The sequence below is a fragment of the Podarcis filfolensis genome, assembly GCF_964270895.1.
Source record: "Podarcis filfolensis genome assembly, chromosome: 5".
NCBI classification, from domain to species: domain Eukaryota; kingdom Metazoa; phylum Chordata; class Lepidosauria; order Squamata; family Lacertidae; genus Podarcis; species Podarcis filfolensis.
Genome location: NC_139608.1, coordinates 72,251,312 through 72,274,815, shown reverse-complemented (window position 1 = coordinate 72,274,815; position 23,504 = coordinate 72,251,312). Strand labels below are relative to the sequence as shown.

Sequence of the window (23,504 nt, the reverse complement as noted above, 5' to 3'; positions counted from 1 at the left end):
TATTAAAGAAAATTATGTATGTAGGAATTTGCTGAAAACCCTTTCTATTAATGCCTAAGCACCACCAGCTGGTTTGCTGCTAGCTTAGCCTCTTATCAGGCAAGCCAGATGATACCGAAAGATACTGTTTTCCTACCATATGTGCCTTGAGACATAGGCATGCTAGGCTAAATTAAAAACAGCTTTAGTGCTATCCAGCCATTTCCTGACTTTTGTTAGTATAAGCCAGACATTTGTCACAGTTAGTTATTTGCTTGTGGGTATGTCTACATAAGCTATTGTGTTTATGGGTTCATCCTGTTCCCCCTCCTCCCTCCCCATCCTATTCAATCTTGCCTATATAAGGTATGAAAAGGTAAGTTTGCATGAAGAGGGGAAAAACAGGTAGCACACAGATGACCCACTCTGTTCATAAATGATTATAGGCTTATTTTTACATTAAAAGGAATTTCTGAGCTGGGAAAGCTGTGTATATTATCTTTGCTTAGCCTAATTAAGTACCAGTGCTTCTCAGTCAGAAGACATCCTTGGCTGCTTCTTTTATAGCAGTTATTCTCTCTCCCATAAGGCATGATCCTGATTCATGATCAGAACTTGTGTGTAAAAATAACAACAAAATCTACAACAGTGCTCCAAAGAGGATTGGGAAGGGATTAAACCATAATCTTCAAAGCACACATACTCCCAACAGAGAAAATATTTAGTCTCCTTATTTTTGTGAACAGCATAATATGAATTCTGAGAGGGCCCATTATTTGCTGTTTTGGTCTTAAATCAGTTTTTATGATGCAGAAATGTAAATTCCAAGAATGAGATGTTCCTGGTCTGTTTGTTTGTTTGTTTGTTTGTTTGTATGTTTGTTTAAAAGCTCCAGTAAGTGACTCAGTATAAGAATGCAATAAGAAACCTGTGGAAGAAGTGGGTAGCGGAGTTTTGGTAGAGAACCTGCCTGCACACTGCAGGTTGCTTTGCCAGTAGGCATATCCTGTGTACATTCCCCTTTGCCAGTCTCCCCCACTGGTTCCTACTATACTTGCTCCTTTTCCCATACATTGCATCAGGGGCCTGTGTGGGGCTAGTGTGATGAATGTCACAACCTTCCAGTTTCTCTCCGTATTTATTCACCTGGAACAGAAGTATCTAGGCATGGGTAGGCAAACTAAGACCCGGGCGCCGGATCTGGCCCAATTGCCTTCTAAATCCAGCCCACGGACAGTCCAGGAATCAGTGTGTTTTTACATGAGTAGAATGTGTCTTTTTCTTTAAAATGCACCTCCGGGTTATTTGTGGGGCCTGCCTGGTGTTTTTACATAAGTAGAATGTGTCCTTTTATTTAAAATGCATCTCTGGGTTATTTGTGGGGCACAGGAATCTGTTCACCCCCCCAAAAAAATATAGTCCGGCCCCCCACAAGGTCTGAAGGACAGTGGACCCGCCCCCTGCTGAAAAAGTTTGCTGACTCCTGATCTAGAGCGTACACGAAAACAGCTATATGTTAGGTTGCCTTATACTACTATCCTTATGCACACTTACTAGTAAAATGGTTACAATGAAATACAGTGGTACCTCGGATTAAGAACTTAATTCGTTCTGGAGGTCTGTTCTTAACCTGAAACTTTTTTTAACCTTAAGCATCACTTTAGCTAATGGGGCCTCCCGCTACTGCCGCGCCGCTGCTGCACGATTTCTGTTCTCATCCTGAAGCAAAGTTCTTAACCCGAGGTAATATTTCTGGGTTAGCAGAGTCTGTAACCTGAAGCATATGTAACCCGAGGTACCACTGTATTGTTTCACTTCAAATTGTGCATGAGAGAGGGGGATGACAACAACTGCAGTCTAGTGATTGGCTCCCTGTTCCCTACCCAGCAGCTGCTTCCTATGGCTTCTAGTGTATTTTGCATGGGAGTTCATTTGCTCTTAGATGAGTCACCTAATTTTCCAAATTGAAAATTAAACAGCATGTTCCCCAGAGCAGCAAATGCATGTGTACATCCATATGGAGTGATAATATTTCTAATTTTGCATCTATACATGGAAATCGACATATAAAATTTTAGTGTTCTTATGTGATGTATGCGAGTTCCTAGAACTAAGTCTTACTATTATTATTTTTACTTTAGGATTTATTCAGATTAGATGTTAAAGCTATATGCCAGGTCCTCTTTTGTGTGTGCACTTTACAGGTGAACTCCATGGGACCCGCTTCGAATGAACACGCTTCAGGAAGAGGCTGACAAGAGAAACGCTTAATTCCGCGCAGGCGCTGTCCCATTAGCACCCTTTTGTCCCAGAAACCCTTGCGCACTCAGGCCACTCCCCCCTCGCTCCTGCCTACTTTGATCCTTGCGGCTGAATCGGGGAGAAAAGGGGCGGGGCGGGGCTGAGAGTGGCGGCGTCCTAGCCCCGCCCCCCAAACACCTCGCCATTGTCCTGTCAGCAACCGCCGCTAGAGGTCGCTTAGGAGCCGCTTCCCTCTTCCCTCCCTCCCCCACACTTCGGCCACCTCACCACCTTCGGACGGCGGCGGCGGCGGCGACCGCTTAGCGCAGGAGCGCTCGAGGCCCTGCGGCGCTCGCTCGCTCTCTCTGAACGGGGATGCTTCGGAGAGGCCCGGCGGAGCCATGGACTTGGACGAGGCCTTCGGCTTGGTGGGGGAGTTCGGCCCCAGGCAGAAGCGCCTCACCGCCTTCCTGGTGCTGCTGCAGGTGGGGGCGATGCGCGGGGCCCGCCCGGCTCCTCCTCCCCCCTCCCCGCCAGGCCAGATGGCAGTTGCCCCCATAATTCCCTCCGCCTCAGCCCCTTTGTCACGCGGTGTGTGTGTGTGGCGCGTGGCGCGCGTTGCCAAGGCAACAGCCAGGGCGCTACGTGGACCTGGGCGCGGGGCAGGCAGGAAGCGGCTGCGCTGCCTCGTGGAGGTTGGTGGCGGCTCCCGAGGGAGGATGCTGAGTTTGGGGGGGGGGAGGCTTTGAGGGGAGCGACGTCGCTTGTTCCTGCAACGCAGCTGCTGGTGAGAAGGATGCTGCTTCCTTTGGAAGCACCTGACCAGCGAGACTCGCCCTCCGGGGCGCTGGGTGTGTGGAGAGGGGAGAGACCTCCCCCTGTGGAATATTTCATAGAATTGTAGAGGGGACCATGAGGGTCATCTAGTCCAACCTCCTGCCCCACGTGGGGCTCCGACCCACAACCCTGTGGTTCAGATCATTCTCATGCTCTGCACGTGCTGCGGAGAGGCTTGTCAGCCTGCGAATGTAGCCCATTTGGAGAAGGAAAACAGTGGTCCTAAACCTCCGCAGCCATGTGGGATATCTTGGGGAGAAGAAAAGGCTGATGACCTATCCCCCCCCCCACTACTAATTGACCAACTCGCTACCCACCCCCCAAAAAGTGCTGTTTAAGATTTTGAAGTCACTTACTTTTTTTATCTTGTGTTTTTATGTTGTGAACTTCCCTGAAATCTGTGTATGAAGGGTGGTATACAGATTTAAAAATAAATAAAATCTTTTTTGAAGACGGCATTTCTAATTTATCATTACCAAGTTGTAATGGTGTTCAAAATAATATTAATAACATGATTATTACCCTGGCACAAATGTTATGTTCTGGTTCTGATTAGTGGGTGTATGCTGGGCTACTCTAGATACAGTAAGCCCACAATTTACATTCATTTAACTTGTGTGCATTCAGCTTCAGGCAGGTGGCAAAAATTTTTAAAAGGGGCAGAGGGGGGCGAGGTTCCAGGAAAATGACTTTGGCAATCCGACCCACCATTGAACCCAATGGGTTTTAACTACGTAATTTAGGAAAGAGTGTCAGTTGTGGGCTTGCTGTATGATTGCTTTGAGTTCCACTGTTGTTAAAGGCCACAAAAAATAATATGTGGAAAAGGAGATGTGATCTTTTAATGGAAATTAAGATGTAACTACAATACTGCTGTCATGACTTGGGGATACTGAATTATCATTTCCATAATTGGGGCCTTTACAGTGGTACCTCGGGTTAAGTACTTAATTCGTTCCAGAGGTCCATTCTTAACCTGAAGCACCACTTTAGCTAATGGGGCCTCCTGCTGCTGCCGTGCTGCGATTTCTGTTCTCATCCTGAAGCAAAGTTCTTAAGCTGAAGCACAATTTCTGGGTTAGCGGAGTCTGTAACCTGAAGCGTATGTAACCTGAAGCGTATGTAACCCGAGGTACCACTGTATTTGAAAGATTATTTAAAAACTTGGAAAGTTTCTTACGTACTAAACACTGATTAAAGAGCTGTTGAATATGATAATGGAAAATTCACATCATTGAATATAATAAAAACTATATTACTAAGGAAGATTTTCAAGACTCCCAAATCCCACCCCGTTCTTAAGAATAGATAGAACAGGAGATTTTACCATACCCTACTGGTTTTAAATTGCCAGGCATTTCAAACTGATTGATCTTAGGCGTAAGCTAAGTCCAGTGGGACAAACTCCACGTGCATGGGGCTGTAGATTCACTCAGTGGCAAATAATTAGTCTTCTCTTTTTGTTGTTGGAATGCCTTTGTATGAACATTTGGAAGATGCTAATTGTTTTGATGGCCAGTGTGTTTGTGAAGTAGAACATTATTGCGTACTGTCTGTGTGTTCAGCTACACAATAGAACCCATTGCAGGATTCTTGTCAGTGACAGAAAGTCCAGCAAGCATCAGATCTTGCCTTTACGGAAACAATGGTCTCTAGTACAGTGCTTTACTTGGTTCCATAAAAAAGAAATAGCAACCAATCATATGTATGGCAGACAGTAAAAAGGCCTAGATGCAGTAGGTGTAGGAGCTAAATTCAATTTTTCCTGTCTGTACAACTCTATACTGGGTTCTGTTTCTTGGTCACACCAGAGCATGACTGAGTATTGGGACCTGGCATGTGTATTTATTTATCTGACTGATCGCTCTAAATAAACTTTCCTTGTTTTGCTTTTAAGGTGTTTGTGGCCTTTCAATCTATGCTTATTGTGCTAGTGGGAGCAGTGCCAGAATATCATCTCGACCTGGAGGAGAGTCAAACTAGTACTAGTAGGGAGGCTCTTGCAAAACACGTCAGGTTTACCAGCAACTTCACATCCATAGCAACAGAGGCAAGTATATTTTGCTGCTGTTTCTTAGCATTCTTTTCTATTTTTTAGGTTTCTTATTTTGCCCATATGGCTTCAATATAGGATGCTGCCTCTTAAAACCTTGGAGAAAAAAAACAGGTTAGGCTTGTGTGTATGTTGCAATTCTTTTTTAAATGAGAACATGGAATTCACTGCTAAAGAAAAAGTCACTTGAACTAGTACTCTAATCTTTAGTGTTTCATAGTTCTAATATTTCTCCTTATGCCGTTCAACGTGTAAGTACTACTCCCCTGAGTAAAAATAATTTGTTAATTCTAATTCTTCAAGGCTTAGAATTTACTACAGTATGATCTGAATCCTTTTATAATGAAAGTGTCATAGTGTAACTTACACCACATATTTACATTTATTTATTTTAAAAGTCTCACAAACCTAATTAGTCTGTTTAATGTACAGTCAAATACTGCTGTGGGCATTTTGAGCGTCTTTTGCTGTTGGATCTCTTCTCTTTTGTCATCTGTATTTTTTAGGATCCAAAGAATTTTGCATCTTCTTTCATGTGTCCCAGGGTACTTTGAGTTTATAGTACTTAAACAGCAGTGCTCCTGCTCCTGCCACTGGCAACCTGGCTTGTGGAACAGATGAGTTTCAGAAGTAGTTTGTAATATGTCTGGCCACAGTTATCCATGTCTAGGTGACTTCTCAGTTTGACTACTGCAATGCACTTTACATGGGGCTGTCGTGGAAGACTGCAGCAAATGAAGAACACTATGGCTAGACTCCCAGCTGGGACCAGGTGCAGAGATCACATTTCAGCTGTACTAAAACAACACTGTTGCTCAGTAAGTTTCTGAGCTCAATTCAAAGTCCTAGTCTTATTCCTGAAAACCTCAGCATATTGGAACCTGAATACCTATTTCATTACTTCCTCCCACATCGGCTGAGATTGTCATCTGAGGCTTTTCTCCAGTTGCTGCCATTATGGGCAGCAGGTAGTGGTCAGGATGAGAGAATCTTTCAGTGTGGTCTCATCACCTTTGGAATGCTCTCTCCAGGTACCCAGGCACCCTCAAAAGTATTATTTCAGCATCAGGCAAAAAACACACATTTATGTTGAGAGCCACTATAGTTTAAACATAGAGCAGTTTTAACCTTACTGCCAATTTAAAAAGCAGTAAAGTTAAGGCAGTAAAATGGAGGCAATTTTCGTTCATATGTATTGTTCTGTTTTCTTTTTAAGAAGGCTCCATTCAGTGGAAGGGAAGGTTTCTTCTAGCTGGATGTCTCTGGGAAGAGCATTCTCTAAAGTGGATATCACTGTAGAAAAATCTCTGTTCCACGTTGCTTTTAAATTGTGCCTCCACAAAGGAAGATCCACAGAGGAAGGCACCAGCTCTCAGAGAATGTGGCCCCACACACAGTGCTCTTGATGGCACCTGTTATTTTGTTTTTGTTTGTTTTAAGGTTCAAGAGATACAGGATGGTGATACCTACATTGCATTACCATATTTTCTGGCCCATAGGGCGCACCTAGTTTTTTTTTTGGGGGGGGGAAATAAAGAAAAAAATTATTTCCCCCCCCAGGCGCGGGGCTGGGGCGGGGGAAGCCCGAGCTTTCCCCGACCCCAGCCCCCAGAACAGGCAGCTCTCCACAAGCCGTGGGAGAGCTGCGCGAAGCCTGAAGCCTGAGGGGCACTGAGCTCAGCGCGCCCCCAGGCTTCAGGGTGCAGGCAGTTCTCCACAACGCACCGACCCCTCTCGCTCTCCAGGCTTCAGCGAAAGCCTGCATTCGCCCCATAGGACGCACACACATTTCCCCTCCAAAAATGAAGGGGAAATGTGTGTGCGTCATATAGGGCCAAAAATACGGTAGTCACAGTTGACTTCAAATATCATCTAGAACATTTAAGAATAGGTTCTTGCTCCACAGGTACATGTTTCCTACTAAAGAGGGAAACTTTTTTTTAAAAAAGCAAAAATGATTTTATATCCTTGCTTGTTTCATTTTTGCTGAATAAAAATTAGACTTTTTGAACCACTCCTGCTGCCCATTAAAAGAAGGTTAGTAGTAATCACTTGATTTTACAAAAGAACAAGAAGGGGGGGGGGGAGAGCCTTTTGCTAGAATCATCATGTTGATAACATAGAAAGTTAAACAAAAGTTGGAACATGCATACTGCTTCTCCCTTAGGAACAATCTGGTCTGTTTGCCCAGCAGGAAATTAGTAGATTGGTTAATAAGCGGAGTCTGTATTCAGCCTTCTTGGAAGTCTGCAAGCTGTTTCTACAACATGCAATTCTTTTAGCTCTGGTTCTATTACCAACATTACCAATGTGCTTCACCACTGATAATTATCACTGTTTTTAGGGTAAATGCAATAAGGATTATTACAAAAATCCCTGGGAGCCGCTGCCAGGCAGTGTAGTAGGCAATTCAGAGCTACTTGGACTAAAAGTCTGACTTGGTATAAGGCAGCCTCCTATGTCTGTGCTCTTTTTGTGTCTCAGGGTGTGGTCTGAAGGCACATAAGTCTACCACCTTGCTGAAGCTAAGCAGGTCTAGGTCTGGTCAGTGCCTGGATGGGTGACCACCTCGGGACCACATGTTCGCTGCCTTGAGTTCCGTGGCAGAAGAGAGGCAGGAAATAAATGTAAGGAAATAAAATTAATAAAGCAGTGATGAAAAGCTATGGCTATAGAGGTTGCATTTTTATCACCTCAGAATTGTATGTGAGAAAGTGATACTGTCAGATAGTTTCTCTGGCCCTGGCTTAGTGCTCTCTAGTGCACCTTTAGATTATTTTTAGACTTATTATTTCTCTTGCTACTTGTTAGCAGTGCTTCCCTGCCTCTATGTGCATCTCTTTCAAACATTGTTCGAGGCAGCATTTACATATTTGAAAGGGCTTATATAAAGCATGAGATCGGGTGTGTGCAAAGCATTTGCTCATCCAGAGTTCCATGTGCCTAGCCTGATTTCAATGTTTAAGAATCATTTAAATTATTTTCTAGCCCTTATCCATGTGGCACTTGCATGCTACTGATTTGTGTCCATCAGGGAAGATGTACACATATGTACTAGCTGTTTACATAAAGGGTGGTGCTCAGGTTATGAACCCTTTAAACATGGAACTAGGCTGCTTGAAACCCTTTGAAAGTGACTGCTCTTATGGGAACCAGCATTTTGTTTAAATTTGGGCCCATCATTGAAAGAGATGTCACACAATTAGTATCTTCCAAGTAGCCTCGTGTTGGTGTTCTTAGTATTTAAATTGATTTGTAAGCACATGCAAACATGGATACATTTTCTGCTTTCCTTTTTACTGCAGTACACTCAAGTGTTTGTGCTCTCTAGCCTTAAACAGTAGCCAGCGTAGTGCCTTCCAGATGTTGTTGGATTCCAGTTTCCATCATCCCCAGCCAGCGTGACCAATGGCCAGGGATGATGGGAGTTGCAGTCTAACAACATCTGTATGGAACCACACTAGCTACACTACATTGCATTCTGGAGAATTGAAATGGTGGGAGCGAGAAGTTGCTCAGTGATTTATAACATAATAAAATTCCTGCTTTTGCAGATGTATCCATGGAAGTGCTTATGATTATTTTGAGCGGTGTACCTCTGTGTTCTGGTTAAAATCACTGCTGGAATAATCATATAATATTCTGCACATGAATCCTGATAGTTAAACGTCCATTCTTCATAAGATAGATGTTCTTGGTCAGGTCAAAACTTCTGTTACATCTTAGCCAGATGGCTTAGTTGGTAGAGCATGAGACTCTTAATTTCAGGGTCATGAGTTCAAGCCCCACGTTGGGCAAAAGTTTCCTGCATTGCAGGGGGTTGGACTGGATGACCCTCGTGGTCCCTTCCAATTCTGTGATTCTAGAACTTGCCAAAGGCTTGAAGGTATGATGGGCTCACAAAGTATATTAAAATTATATTGGTGTATGTTTTTCTCATTTCAAAACTATTATAAAAATAGGCATGATAAAGCTTGATAAATGTAATATTATGTCAGTCTTTGAAAACTGGCTCTTGTATCGCTTTGGTAAATGTTTAAATGTTTTAATGTTTGGGTGTGTGTGTGTCACACTTAAGATCTGTATTTGAATTTTGTGCATTTATAAACTGAGTGAGAGCCAAACATGTAGGTAAGAGCTACAGATGTAATAAGAAAAAAAATGTGAGGTACAGAAACCAAACTTTTAAGAAATGTCAGTGTAGATTAATAAAATGCTGGACGTGTTCTTAGCATCACTCTTAATTTCAATATTTTATCCAACTGCATTTTCATTTCTTATAATGGTGGTTCCTGTAGCTCATCTCACCTTCCTGCTTGGATTAACACCCAATTGTATGGTGTTGTTTGTTTTTGTACTTGTACTGATCACTAACCTACATATCAAGGACTTCATCAGAAGCTCTAAATCTGTAGCTTCCTAGAATTACATTGAAATATGAGGGCCAGCTGTTTAAACAAGGAGCCGTTATGAATTCAGCTCGATATTTTGCTAGTTACCATAGTAACCAATGTCAGATTGCAGTTCTTTCCTACGCAAAACTCCAAAATGTATTCCAGACCGGAGAGCTCCTCTATGTCCCTAATGGTCTGCGATGGATATGCTTCTGTGCTCTCTTCTTGAGATGACTTCTGAACTTGGGGGTTGTAGAAGGCATTTTACTGTTCCCATTGTGCAATTCTACCATAGTCCTTTTTCATTCACAGCCAGGCAGTTTTGCATGCCATGTGGGTATTAAGTAGCCTCCTGTAGAAAACCAGCATATAATAGGAAATGCATTGTAAACCGATGCTTGGGAAGTATAGTGCACCAACAATTTACCTTTAAACTTCAAATCTGATGTGGGAAGGTAGAATAAATTTATGTTCCATGTGCCAGAATATGGGTCTTGTCTGTTTCCTGTAAAGTGGGAGAAAATTTTAAAGTGCAGTTTAGGTTGGCAGGAGGGATCCCTGCCTCTTTCATTTGGTAGATGTTACTTTAGCCTGACTGGGAGTTTAATGAATCGGGAGCAGCAGTTTCAGGAGTATGTAAGCAAGTATGTATGCAAGCAAGCTAGCAAGAAGAGAAAGGATTCAGCAGTCACTTCCCAACCAATCTCCTGGCTACATTGGAAATGGCAGCAACTTGTTTCTGACTAACAGGCCTGTTGCCATTACACTAGTTTCTGACTAGTGGACCTGTTGAGATTAGATAACTTATCACTGGTTTGTTACTATGTTTTAACTGAAAAGAGTCCTTTTTTGTTTTTAACAGTGGTATTTAATCAGACATGAAGCATATAAGGTGAGCCTGGCAGCATCCTTGTACTTTGCTGGGTTGCTTATTGGAAATATATTGTTTGGTCAACTGTCAGATAAACTGGGCAGGAAGCCTGTGTATCTAACAGGTAAGATGATACGGAAAACTGTGTATCTGGCACAGTCTTTTGGTTGTTTGAAATTTGCGAGTTTAATATCACCTAGGGATTTTTTTAGTTTTAAGTGATTCATACTAATGGTGTATGAGTGCCTTTTTTGTGTGTGTATACATTTATACACACACACACACATTATATTTCAGAATTGTTTCAGAGTCAGTACACAAAATTATGAAATTACAAAATAAAATTACTCTGTAATACTAAATGCACTTAACTAGGGAGAAATCCCCATTGGATGCTATGGGGCTTAACCTCTAAGTCAGCAGTCGCCAGCCTTTTTGGGTCTGGAGCACACTTAGAATTTCCAGAAGCTGCCAAGGGCACCACTCACAAAATGACTGCCAGCTCCAAAAGTATAGAAATAAAAATGAGATGGAAACATAAAACATCAGCTGAGCAGCTCAAGAAAGCCCTGCTGCTGCTCCAGCTCATGTGAGATGGAGGGGAAGTGGGACTTACTCAGCTGATGTGCGGGGATGTTTCCCCATGCATCAGCTGAGCAGCCTCAGGCCTCAGTATCTGCTGCTTTCCGGTACATCAGCTGTTAACCAGGAGGTTGAAGAGCTTCAGCAAAGTTCTGCTGTGCCTCCAGCTTGTGAGGAGACCCTCTCAACAACAGCTATGGAACAGTCCTTGCTGTAGAGCATTCAGAAGAAGCAAAAAAAGAAAAATAAAGGGTTGCCATATCCTGCCTCCCAATATTCAGCTGAGACCCCTCTCCTGCAGCTGCCTGATCCATGGGACCAACAGGCAGCAAAACAAGTGACAGGTGATTTCCACACTTCCTCTACTTCAGCACAGATTTGAAAGCCTCTGAAGTAGCTGCCTGTTGAATGCTTCACATAGCTGTGAGGCAGCAAAACAAACAAATAGAAAAATAGAGCAGCAAGTGTGTGGATCTAAGGACTAGAAAATAAGAAACAGGCAAAGTGCTTTAAAGGGAAAGAGGAGCTCTGTAGGACACATGGATTCCTGCTGCCTGGTATCCAAACAACTCACTCATCAATCACAACTCTGATTTCACAGGAAGGAGCAGCCAGGCTTCATAATTTTCTTTCAAGGGGAACGAGGGCTAGAAACTTCTCCTTTTTTATTGAATGCTCAGTCAGGTGCCAGGTTGGCAACCCTCTGCTCCAAGTAAACATGCACAGAATTGCATGTTCACAGATTTCCATTTGGACACCTTTGACATTTTAGATATTGCTAACACATTTGCAAGTAGCTGATACATTTGTGTCCATACTAAAATAACTTAGTAGGAAGACTTTGGGGTTGTGGTAGCTACATTCTCTTATAAAAATAGCATATTTGATTATTTCTAAACAATAAATCTTAATTTGGGGTACTGTCAACTTATGTGTGTATGCATAATTTGTCTCTTGATGTTTTAAGATACTAGAAGTACAGTATGATCTATTTCAGTGGAGCTAAGTTTTCACCTAAGGTGGGGGGGGTCTTATTATTTCTCCTTTCACCTTATTTTTCTTCATTGAAAACTGCAATCCTAAACATACTCAATGGGACTTCTTAGTAGACATATGTAGGATTGCACCACAAAACTAATTTTTTTTTTACCCATTATATGTTTTGTGCAGGTCTTTTCTTAGATGTCATTTTTGGGTATGTTTCAGCATTTGCTCCAAACTATGACATTTTTGCAATGTCGCGCTTTTTCGTTGGAATTACAAATGGTGGTATGTCTCTAGTGTCTTTTGTTTTGACACAAGAATATGTAGGAAAATCCTTTTGGGCACTGACAGGTAAGAGATGAGAATTTGATTCAGTCTGCTAAAAAAAAAAAAATGCAGTTCCTAAAATTCTGGCAAAAAAAATTATATTTAGTAGGTCTTTATTTCTGATGGGAATTTGATTCTGTGATTCTGTAGAACCAGTTACTAAAAACTGTAAAATTTTAAGACTTTGTGTTTGGGGCTTTCTGTCAGTTGTGTCCTACTCAGAGTAAACCCATTGGAAATAATGGCTATGACTAGCTTAGATTCATTAATTTCAGTGCATCTATTTAGGTGGATACAACACTGAATTTGTTCAGTCAACTAATTGTTTTTTATGACAGATGTTAATACTTTTGAAAATGGCTTTCGGCCCATTGCCTACATAATTTATGTAGTTCCCATCTCTATTCTGGATTATATTTTAGATTATGCTGAGATACATCAGTTACAACATTTTCTTGCCAGTGTGGTGTAGTGGTTAAGAGCGGTAGACTCGTAATCTGGTGAACCGGATTTGCGTCTCTGCTTCTCCACATGCAGCTGCTGGGTGACCTTGGGCTAGTCACACTTCTCTGGAGTCTCTCAGCCTCATTCACCTCACAGAGTGTTTGTTGTGGGGGAGGAAGGGAGAGGAGAATGTGAGCCGCTTTGAGACTCCTTCGGGTAATGATAAAGCGGGATATCAAATCCAAACGCTTCTCTTCTTCATCTTTTTTTCAGTTCATGTCTGCTGTTTGTTTTTCATCTTACTCACTTTAGATCCTTGAATTTCAAAGAGTATTTTTAAACAATTGGGATCTAATTTATTAAAGGAAGTTTGCTGTGGCTTGCTAGCTTGCCTAAGATTCAAGAAGGTTAGAGTATGTAGGTAAGATAGTTTTAGTGTACTTGATTCAAATACTAAATTTTATTTCCTAAATGTTTGAGTTGGTTTCCAATTGGCAAAGTCCACAAAGGCGTTTCAGGTCTTTTAGCTTAGAGGCTCAAACATGCATAAAGTAACTAAACACTGTTGGACTTCTCATGAGTAAGGGTTTATGAATTATGGTCTTATTATACAGTCATGTAGAAAAAATCTGCTCCTTTTCCCTTAAGTGGGTTCCCTATTGGTAGGAGAAAATAACAGAGGCCAACCAGAGAATATTGAGAAGCAAAGCAGCTAGTAAGCCTGATCTTTATTAAACTGTTGCAACAGGGTGCTCACTCACCACATGCAGGAAGGAGGAGGAACCCAGAACAATGGTGTGTAAGCCCTTATATAGACCCTGTAGCTCAAGACCACCCCAAAAAACATCATACATACATCACAGAAGGAGGCAGTCTTCAACAGAAATCCTGTCTGCTGACAATGGCCAGCGATTGCTTACTTGGGCAGCCGGCCCATTCTTTTGTGATGGTAAATACTTTAATTCCTGAATTAATAGTCTCGCCCTATTAATACACAAAGATGCCCTAAAGACAGGTAAGCAGAAGACAATAGAGAGGCTTTCCCATTTCCTTCCTCCTTGCAGAGAAACATTTGAGGTCAATTTGGGAGAGTTAAAATGGTTTCAGGATTGCTCTCTTGTACTATTTCAGACATGTGGTTTATATACATATGTGTTTGCCTTGTAAATTTATGAACATTTAATTTATATATATGAGACCTTAAATTCTTATAACAACAGGGTGGCCCAAAAGGAGGTATACTGCTTTAGAATCCACTTTCTTTGTTCTTGACTCAAATTTGCTGTTATCATTCACAATAATCCTTTTATCTGACTCCACTATTCTTTCCAACTGCCAGTCTGAAATTTAACTGCCACTTTGTTGAATGTCAGTTATGTGTACCCATAAAATCTGTTGTGATGAATTTCATTGATTCAACTGTATACCTACTTTTGGGTCACCCTTTATGTATACTTTCTGTGTGGAGAGACTTATAGCCATAGTTAATGAAACCTTTTGCTTTTTTTCTATTTTCAGGCTCATTAACAAATTTGACATTTGCGGTTGGCATAGCAATTTATGCTTTATTGGGTTATTACATAAGAGAGTGGCGTTTCCTTGCCTTCGTATCCAATTCTCCAGGACTTTTCTTTCTCCTTCTCTCTTTGTAAGTAATGTTTTGTGTATGTTATGTAACTTGCAAACCAGAAATAAAGTACCATTACTGGAGAGCAGACTAGTAAAGGTAGAATTTTGAAATGACTTGTGTTCTAAGTAAAATAAGTTGGAGGAACTTGGGAAATTTCTGTTTTGCTGTCAATCAAATGCTTACATATTGCTTATGGAACAATATAATCAGAAGAAAAATCCAGTTGGTTGTGATTCTCACAAACACCCCTTTGTATGCAAGGAAGTCAAGGTTGGCAGTGTTTGCACATGCAGTATAGCTTTATTAGAATTAAATGATTGAACAGTTTTTGTACTTTTACAGATTCATGAAAATAATTTATATATATGACCATAATGGGTGGATATATAAATAATGTTGTGGCTTTGCTAATTTGGGAGCCAGAGAACTGGAAGTAATCTTGTTTGTTGTCATTCTGTACCAGGATGGTTAAAATATTTTGATAAATTTGGCTAATCTCACAGTGGTTTGCAGATTCATAAATTTAAAAGACTGCAGATCACTAGCATACACTATTTTTACCTGCTTTCTGATAGATTTTGTCAAGCTTTGAAAGGCTAGTAATATATGATGATCTAATGAAAAGACAGTTGTGTTAATATACAGATTTAAAAACCCCCAAAATAATTATCCATGGCATCTCGGTTTGAATGTTTCTCTTTACAGCATGCTTCCAGAATCACCAAGATGGTTATACTCCCAAGGGAAGACAACAGAAGCAGAGAATGTGCTACAATACATAGCCCTTGGTAATGGGAAAGAAAGACTGTCTGTGAAACTGAAGCAATGCACAGGAGCAGTAAAAAAGGATGATTCAGCTTCTGGTGTCCGAAGCCTCATTAAGCATCCAGTCCTTCGGTGGCGCACTGTCATCTTGATGTATATTTGGTAATTAATAAAAAGAGCTTCTCAGGATGCATGAATTAGTTGCACACACAAAATAGCAAACTTTGGGCTGTTTGAAAAAAATGTTATTCTGCTGATGCCTCATTGCAACAACTTCAAAATTACCTGACATTTCCAAAAGTAGATAAATATTTGGAAAGAGTTATGAGTTTTTCTGAGTCACGAGGCATTATTTTTTTGATTCTGCCTCTTCTGCTCCCAGAGCAGAGCTGAAGTTTTTGTTTCTTTTTCTAAGTTTCATACCTTCTGTGGTATAATGCTTAAAGAGATAATCATTATGAGAAGTATAATAACAGAACTATTATTATGAATTCCATTTAGAAGTGTGTATGAATGTGTGTCTAGGGGGATTTAAGAGCACAAGGTCCATTTTTTTTAAAAAAAGCAAATTTATTTTTTAAGGGTATCACTCCACAAAGAAGGTTACAACTGAAATAACTACTATACAGTATTCATTATTTCTTGATGGACTGCTTCATATGAGTTGGCTTTGTTTTATTACTGTAGGTTTGGGGTCTCCCTAAAGTCTTTTGTACTAAGGATTATACTGGATGTTGTTGCAGTCAGAACCAGGTGCAAAATAATCACTTGTGGTGGACATGCAGAGAAATTTTCTTTCTCTGATTCTTTTAGGGATTGAGAAAGAGAAGAAGTTGAGCTGCCTATATTCTAATTTGATTTTGATCTTTCTGTATCTAGTTGAAATGAAGGTTGGTGTGATTGAGGTTTTGATGGTTTCAACAGAATCTTAATCCAATTGTCTAAATTTGTTGTTTATGGCACAATTACCCTATTGGTGTATTTGAAATGCACCTGAACAGGAATTGCACCACAAATGGTAAAATAACATAAAATAACGTAATCGGACAACTAGCAAAATCTCAGGTGGAGTTTGGTCCTTGCTGTTATAACTTGTACATGTAGCATTGTTGCAAGCTTTCTTCTGTTGTGTACATATTCTTTATATAGTACAAAGATAAAGGTTACTGTTGCACACATCCCTGACATTTGAGGATCTGCATTAGCTGATCAACCTTTAATTGATACATTTAGGTATGTGTGCAGCCTTGTCTATTACGGCTTAACGTTGAATGCCGGAGAATTGGGAGGAAACCTATATCTAAATGTGGCTCTTTCTGGCCTGGTAGAAGTTCCAGCATTTCCACTCTGCATGTTCTTCATTGAAAAATCATGGTAAGATTTATTTATTTTATTTCTTCCCTTTGGTATCTTTGGCTTTCCTTTACTTGTATAGTTGACCCTTAACAGAAAATATAATATCATTTCAAATAATCAAATTGTAAAATACATTTTTGCAGAGATTTCAGCCTGAGCTTCTGCTACATTTTCTCTTTAGGTCAGGAAGACGTAAAAGTACAACTGCTTTTTTGATATTTTCAGGCCTTGCCTGTATATTCACCATGTTCCTACCAGAAAATAGAGGTGGTGAGTATATGTCCTTTTCTAAGTAAACATTACACACACAGAATTCATCTCATCAAAAGGCATGAGAGCAAGTGCATGCAGTGTTTTAATGCCAGAGAAGAACTTTTGTAAAAGAGAACTTCTGACACAAGCTAGAAGCTGCCACTTGAACTTAAATACAAATGTCCTTGAAACAATTTCCTTGTTTTCAGTGGAATCTTCTCCAAATGTGGCCAAATCAGAACTTTGCCTTTGTGTGTCATTTTACTTAATGGGAGAAGGTGGAGCTGATAATGGTAACACATTTATTTCAAACTCTGTTTTAGGATTTTTATTCAGTCCCAACATCTTAGCTTTATATGGGAAATTGACTGTAAGTGCTGCTTTCAACATCGTATATATTTACACTTCAGAACTCTACCCAACAGTAGTGAGGTAAACAATAATCTTTTTGTATTTCTTAAAAAAATGTTGGCTTCAAATCCCATACGATTCTCATATACCAAGAGCAATAATGCGCAAAGAAATGAAACCTCATCGGCAAGTGCATTCAGCTTACAAGCTACAGGTGTGCCAGCATTAGCATTGCTGTTCCTGAGTTACATGTTTAGAAGCTTGAATGTTTTAAATCATGGAGATTTCTCCACATTTCAAGTCTTTCTGGGACAAAATGATTCATATATACAGTGGTACCTCGGGTTACATACGCTTCAGGTTACATATACTTCAGGTTACAGACTCAGAAATAGTGCTTCAGGCTAAGAACAGAAATCGTGCTCCGGCGGCACAGTGGCAGCAGGAGGCCCCATTAGCTAAAGTGGTGCTTCATGTTAAGAACAGTTTCAGGTTAAGTACAGACCTCCGGAACAAATTAAGTACTTAACCCGAGGTACCACTCTACTGCTTTTTAAGGAAGAGGATCCCATATGTGATCAGCTAATCGCTTTTGAAACAATATTGCATGCTTGAATACATTTCTCTGCTTAAACATTTGTATTGTTACTGGCCACCCCAGTCCCTGCCAAGGCATGCCTGGGATTCCTTTAGAGAATTGAAGATGTGGTGGAGGTTGCCAGAGCTTTAAGAAGTATGATTTATTCATGTATTTACACCTGAGTTTGGATGGAGGGAGTCCAGATCTTATAGCATTGTCATCTCAAGAGGGACTTGTTCCCCACAACAGTGCAGCACTGGAATCCAAGACAGCTCTCCCAGCCTCTCTTCAGCCAGCTTGCCCAAGGCGGATCTCTGTCCTTGTTCTCTCCCTTCCTCTTTCCAGTACACTTTAGCAATCTGTGTCTGCCCAGGACCAAGGATTCCTCTTAGACGGGCCATCAACACCTTTTGTCACGTTAATGGATTTGTTCTTCACTAGCAGGGCTGGTTTGCATAAACCAGGGGTCAGCAACCTAAGGCCCATGGGCCACAAGTGGCCCACGGGGGTTGTTTAACTGGCCCACAAGCCGCCCCCGAACCAAGCCACCTGCTCGGCGAGTCCCCACGCGGGTGCCGGAAATCGCAGGCGTGAGAGATCTGGCCCACAGAGGGCTCTGCTGGAGTGAACCAGCCCAGGCAAGGTAAACCTTGCCAACCCCTGGCATAAGCCAACCCAGGGAATCCTTGTCTGGCACAGCTTGTTATTTTCATTCATACCCCAAATAATCAAAATCCTACCATTTATGAATTTCCAGGGTTTAGGGGGGTCCCACCCCAAACCTATAACATTATCATTTAGTAAAAATATGCTTTACAAACTATGGAGAAATTAAAAAATGGTGTTTTATCACCACCTAGTGGTAAGATGCCATTTTCTAAAATTCACCTTGCTTTCTTCCAGGTTACACAGTATGATGATTAGGAAGTCAATTGTATGGAAACTAATATAACAAGATATCTAGTATTGTAATACATTGTAATCTTTTTGTATGGGGGTAAAGATTACATGATTATTTCAGCACAACAATCTTGTTATGCATATACTGTTTAACAAAATTAAAAGGTTTCAGTGTTGATCCTCTCTTCACAGGCAAATATTTTGCAGATACTTAACACAAATTCTCTTTTTAAAACAGAAATGCTGGCTTAGGTGTATGTTCAATGACTTGTAGATTTGGTGGTATTTTGGCTCCATTTGTCCCTTCTCTGGTAAGTAATACGACTTTACGTCCCTCCATTATACTGCATTATACAAACACATACACACACACACACACACACACAATATTTAGCACTAAATGAAGCAGGGTTACATATGCTATAGTTAACCATGGCCATAGCTGATGTGATCATACTCTTGCAGTTTCCTAGTAAATGGTGTGTTGCTTTCTATGGACTGAAAATAGTTTAGCACATTACATTTTCTTCAGCAGAAGAATAATATAACTGTCTTCAACAACAGTTCTTTAGCATGTCAAAAAGGTACCCAGTTGTATCCAACTAAGTTATACACACTGTAGATCAATTGAAATTAAGAAACCATGTTAACCACAGCTGTAAATTTTAGTAGGTCTACTCTGAGTAGGATTAGCATTGGATACAACCCATTGATAACAGGACTTAAAGTGGGCTGTCATTGAATTATTATTATTATTATTATTATTATTACTGTATAACCTATGGGGATCTGTATATATACAATTATATTTTTTCAAATGTCTGTCTTGGGAATATGCATATGAACTGAGTGGGTAATAGATTTGTTGGTATTTGTTCTTCAGTAACTTGTGTAAGTGTGTGTGTATCAATTATGAATTTATTACTAATTTCTTCTAGAAATCCCTTGGCCCATCTGTACCATTTGTGGTCTTTGGAATCAGTGGATTGTCAGCTGGTTTCCTTACTCTTCTACTACCAGAAACTGTGAATAAACCCATTGCAGAGACCATTGATGATTTGCAGACACCTACCTACCAAATACTTAAAAACAAAAAGGCAGAGTAAAAATGATTTTTTTAAAATTTCTGAAGTAACCTCTGTCCCTATTAGAATCTAGGAAGTCTCTAATTTATTTGAAATCTGAGAGTATTCCCCCCCCTTCTCCTTATTTCTCAAATGTACATACTTAATATTTTTTTCAATGTCTAATGAGAAAGAATTCTCCAAATGCTGGATGTAATCTTGTTTTTTATTTGTATATAGGAAATGATGTTCTTAGCAGAGTTTCTGTGTTATCTCATTCACTCGGCTCCTTGCTTGCTTTTACTTAGTGATGCTGTTACTGATAGGCTATTTAATGTGTGGTATCAGGAAGAGCTCCTGGTTTCATATTTCTCATTCCATCATTATGGAAGCCATCTGGAATATTTTCCTATAGCAACAGACATATGGCAAATAAAACTATGGAAATGGTTGTCTTAGTTTTGTCTGTTTTAGTGGTTGTCATGGATAAGTTTCAGCAAAATTGCCATTGCCACTTTAAAAAGAAATGTAATTCTGATCCCATAATAGCAGTGGCATTTGGGGATCACAGTTATTTGATGTAAACTCTTTAAATCTATAGAACATTTCAAAGTATTCAGTCAAGGTTTTCAAATGAGAGAAAAGTTTGTCATTTCAGAGGAAATGAACATTTTTGTGAAGATATTTAAAACTTTTTTGGTTGATGTAAAATATACAGTTGCTAATTCTTAAAGAACATGCATTACACAAGTAAATTATTTCTATTTGACATATGTAGCTATTAGCTGTGGCAAAATTTGTCAGGTAACCTTTTCAGTACAGTCGTACCTTGGAAGTCGAACGGAATCCATTCCAGAAATCTGTTCAACTTCCAAAACTTTTGGAAACCAAAGCGCGGCTTCTGATTGGCAGTAGGAAGCTTCTGCAGCCAATTGGAAGCCGCACTAGACATTTGAATTCCAAAGAACAGTCCCAAACTGGAGCACTCACTTTCGGGTTTGTGGCATTCGGGAGCCGAAATGTTTGACCTGCAAGGCGTTTGGCATCCAAGGTACAACTGTATTTAAATGCTCATGTAACTGAAACACTTGAAATAGTTGGATTCAATTGAAATTAGGTTGGAGCATTTAGCATATTATTTTTTGCAAAGGCATTTGTAAAAAACACAATTAAAAATCACTTTAGGTAGCCCTATAGAAGCAGAGTTATTTATAATTTATCACACTGCTCCAATTGTTCTAGGACAACATACCCAACGGGAAACATGCTTTGCTCTTTTCATCATTATGGATACTGTCTTCTCTTTTAATCCCTGTATAGCGCTTAGAAAATGTTAGGTATTATATGTGATTAATAATAATAGTGACTAATAATAGTAGTAGATAACAGTAGAAAACAATGACAACACATTCTAATAATTTATTTTCCATCTGCTTAACAGGTAAATCAGTTAGAAGAAAGCAATTAGTGTGCAATAACCATATCTTGGTTGAAAATGACAACAGTACTTCCACTGTTGAGGTGTGGTGCCATCAAGATTCAACTCTAAAAGTATTTTGGGAATGCCAGTACTCTCAATAATGTGAACTTAAATTGTGAATGGCGGGAAGGGGTTATACAAACTCACAAAGAACAATGAAGGAGTGAAATATCTATCTTAAACTGCCACACTCTATAAACGTTCTAGGACATTCAGAATTACCTGGTGATTTATGTCTTTGGTAACAAAAGGACCAGTCCTATATTGATTAGATGACTTAACTGTGTAAGTGTTAAATTATACTGAGGATTTTTACAGTAATCCTAAACATGCAAGCAAGAGGAAGGTATTTAATTGGTGCATCTGACTTATTTAAATAGGCTCAGGGTATCCTTAGCACAGTCTTCTTAAAGCACCTTCAGAATGGAGGGTTACAGGTCAGCCTGGAATATTTAGGCGTTGTTACTTTTTACACTCTTCATGATGCCAATATTTTTGTATTTATGTTTTAAAATGAATGTCCCACAATATTTATAAAGACCAAAGATGCCTTTTGTTCCTGTTTCAAACTGTCGCTGCAATATGACTTGTCTGTAGTAAGAATTAAATTATTGCAGTACAAACCTGCTGTTAGAAACAGTTAAGTGATCAATTAGGAAATGCAGGATTTGTGTGAAGCAAGTTATCAATGACTTTCCATGTATCATGGCAGAAAGTGTTATTTATGATTATGGATTGGATACAAATGTGCCCATCCATCTGCAGAAAGATTCTTCCACTCAGAAGGGCTGTTATATAGCCCACATCAGTGGCGTAAAGTATAAAAGTGAAAGTAAATCCAAAACTGTTCATCTTTTTGCACAAGAGCTTTTTGCATAATCATGAGAAACAGCATAGACCAGGCATAGGCAAACTCGGCCCTCCAGATGTTTAGGGACTACAACTCCCATCATCCCTAGCTTACAGGACCAGTGGTCAGGGATGATGGGAGTTGTAGTCCCAAAACATCTGGAGGGCCGAGTTTGCCTATGCCTGCCATAGACCCTCCCTACTACACTATAGCGTTGCAGTGAGCTGCAAGCCCTTTGCAATATTGCATTGCCACTTCTTTTCCTTACGGTTCTTTGAATCCAATCCTAACAAGAGTTTTCACAATATGACATCATACCAAAGGGATTTCTTTTCATTTTGCCCTTGATATATGGGGAAATTGAAGGTTAAAATGGTGTTTTGATAGCCTGCTGGAAACAAGGCCCACAGTTTATAGCATTCAAGCAGACTGCTGTCAGCTGTCAAATCATTTTGGTGTCTGGCAAAGACTCAGCTGACAACGATCTACATTTACAGTTTATGATTTCAGTGTCCAACTATTAAAATAAAGTAAGCATAGCAAAATAATAATGATAAAACACCCTTACGATACCTGGCTTACAATTCTTTAAATATCTATTATTTATTTAAACACCCTGCTTCAGCACTTGGTTATTAAACTTGATGAACTATTGGGTTTGTGGGGCTTTTTTTATATATACTTCTGCATATTTCATTTTTTAAAGTTCCAAAACATAGCAGCCAGAACTTTTTGTCCATGTCATTGGGTAATTCATTAATTTATGTTGGTGTTCATGTCCAAACAACAGAAAAAAGATGGAAGACCCATTTTTATGTGGGGTTTTGCTTATAATTATGGAAAGCTTTATAAATCTATATTTTTGTAAGAGAAAATATAGCTCCTGTGGAAGCAGAAGTGAGTTGCTAAGATAATTTTCCACCAACTTACTGACACATAATGAAATAGTTCTCATGTCAGATAAATAATAATGTATCTTTAATGAGGCTGTTTTATTCCAATGATGTTTCAAATGGCTAATAAAAACACCTTTTAAATGATGTGGTTTCTATTCTTTACTGTTAAAACTATTCTCTTACATTTGTATTAAAATTTTGTAAATCTGTCTGAAGACAGGCTAACATTCTGCCTATGTCTTTCTGTGCACAGGAAGGAGCAGAATCATATAAATCCTTTGGCAAAGGAAAGGGCAAGTATACTGTATACAGGATACCATGTAAAGCATTACTGGCAGAAACAGAAGTAGCCTCTGGACAATAGAGAAGAATCAGTAGGCTGACTTACCCTGAAACATGAAGTATGTAGCTCACCAATTTTGCTAGATTGAATGACCTTGTGATTTTGACTTCAGAGGTGTCTCATAATAGTTGGCACCTTTCTGTGGTTTGAATTCTTGCAGCGTTGCTTTTCCATCTCAAATACACGTTGCTGCAGTTATTTAAGTCAAGAACACAGCCAAGCCTCCTTGGTATCGCATGGTCTACACACGTTTGTAGAGCCTGCATATATTTTTGGGTGAAATCCCATTATTCTTCATTTTCCTTAGCATTGATCTTTATTAGAA

General features: G+C 39.9%; 1 protein-coding gene across 4 annotated transcripts; it reads left to right on the top strand.

The window, feature by feature from the left end:
- Positions 1-2,339: 2,339 nt before the first annotated feature.
- LOC310762857 (solute carrier family 22 member 15-like) lies at positions 2,340-22,979 on the top strand. Of its 4 annotated transcripts, none has more exons than XM_083614490.1 (13): positions 2,340-2,705; positions 4,955-5,107; positions 7,595-7,737; positions 10,367-10,499; positions 12,128-12,292; positions 14,231-14,360; positions 15,048-15,269; positions 16,341-16,481; positions 16,645-16,733; positions 17,039-17,147; positions 18,785-18,857; positions 19,485-19,643; positions 21,052-22,979. In XM_083614490.1, exons 3-13 carry the CDS (start codon positions 7,690-7,692, stop codon positions 21,076-21,078), a joined length of 1,296 nt encoding a protein of 431 aa, XP_083470616.1. In that variant the 5' UTR covers positions 2,340-2,705; positions 4,955-5,107; positions 7,595-7,689; the 3' UTR covers positions 21,079-22,979. The 4 variants fall into 4 exon arrangements, with proteins under 4 accessions (XP_083470616.1, XP_083470614.1, XP_083470615.1 ...); XM_083614491.1 differs by lacking the exon at positions 2,340-2,705 and adding an exon at positions 5,617-5,928 and having other exon boundaries at positions 4,991-5,107; XM_083614488.1 differs by lacking the exon at positions 7,595-7,737.
- Positions 22,980-23,504: the final 525 nt, after the last annotated feature.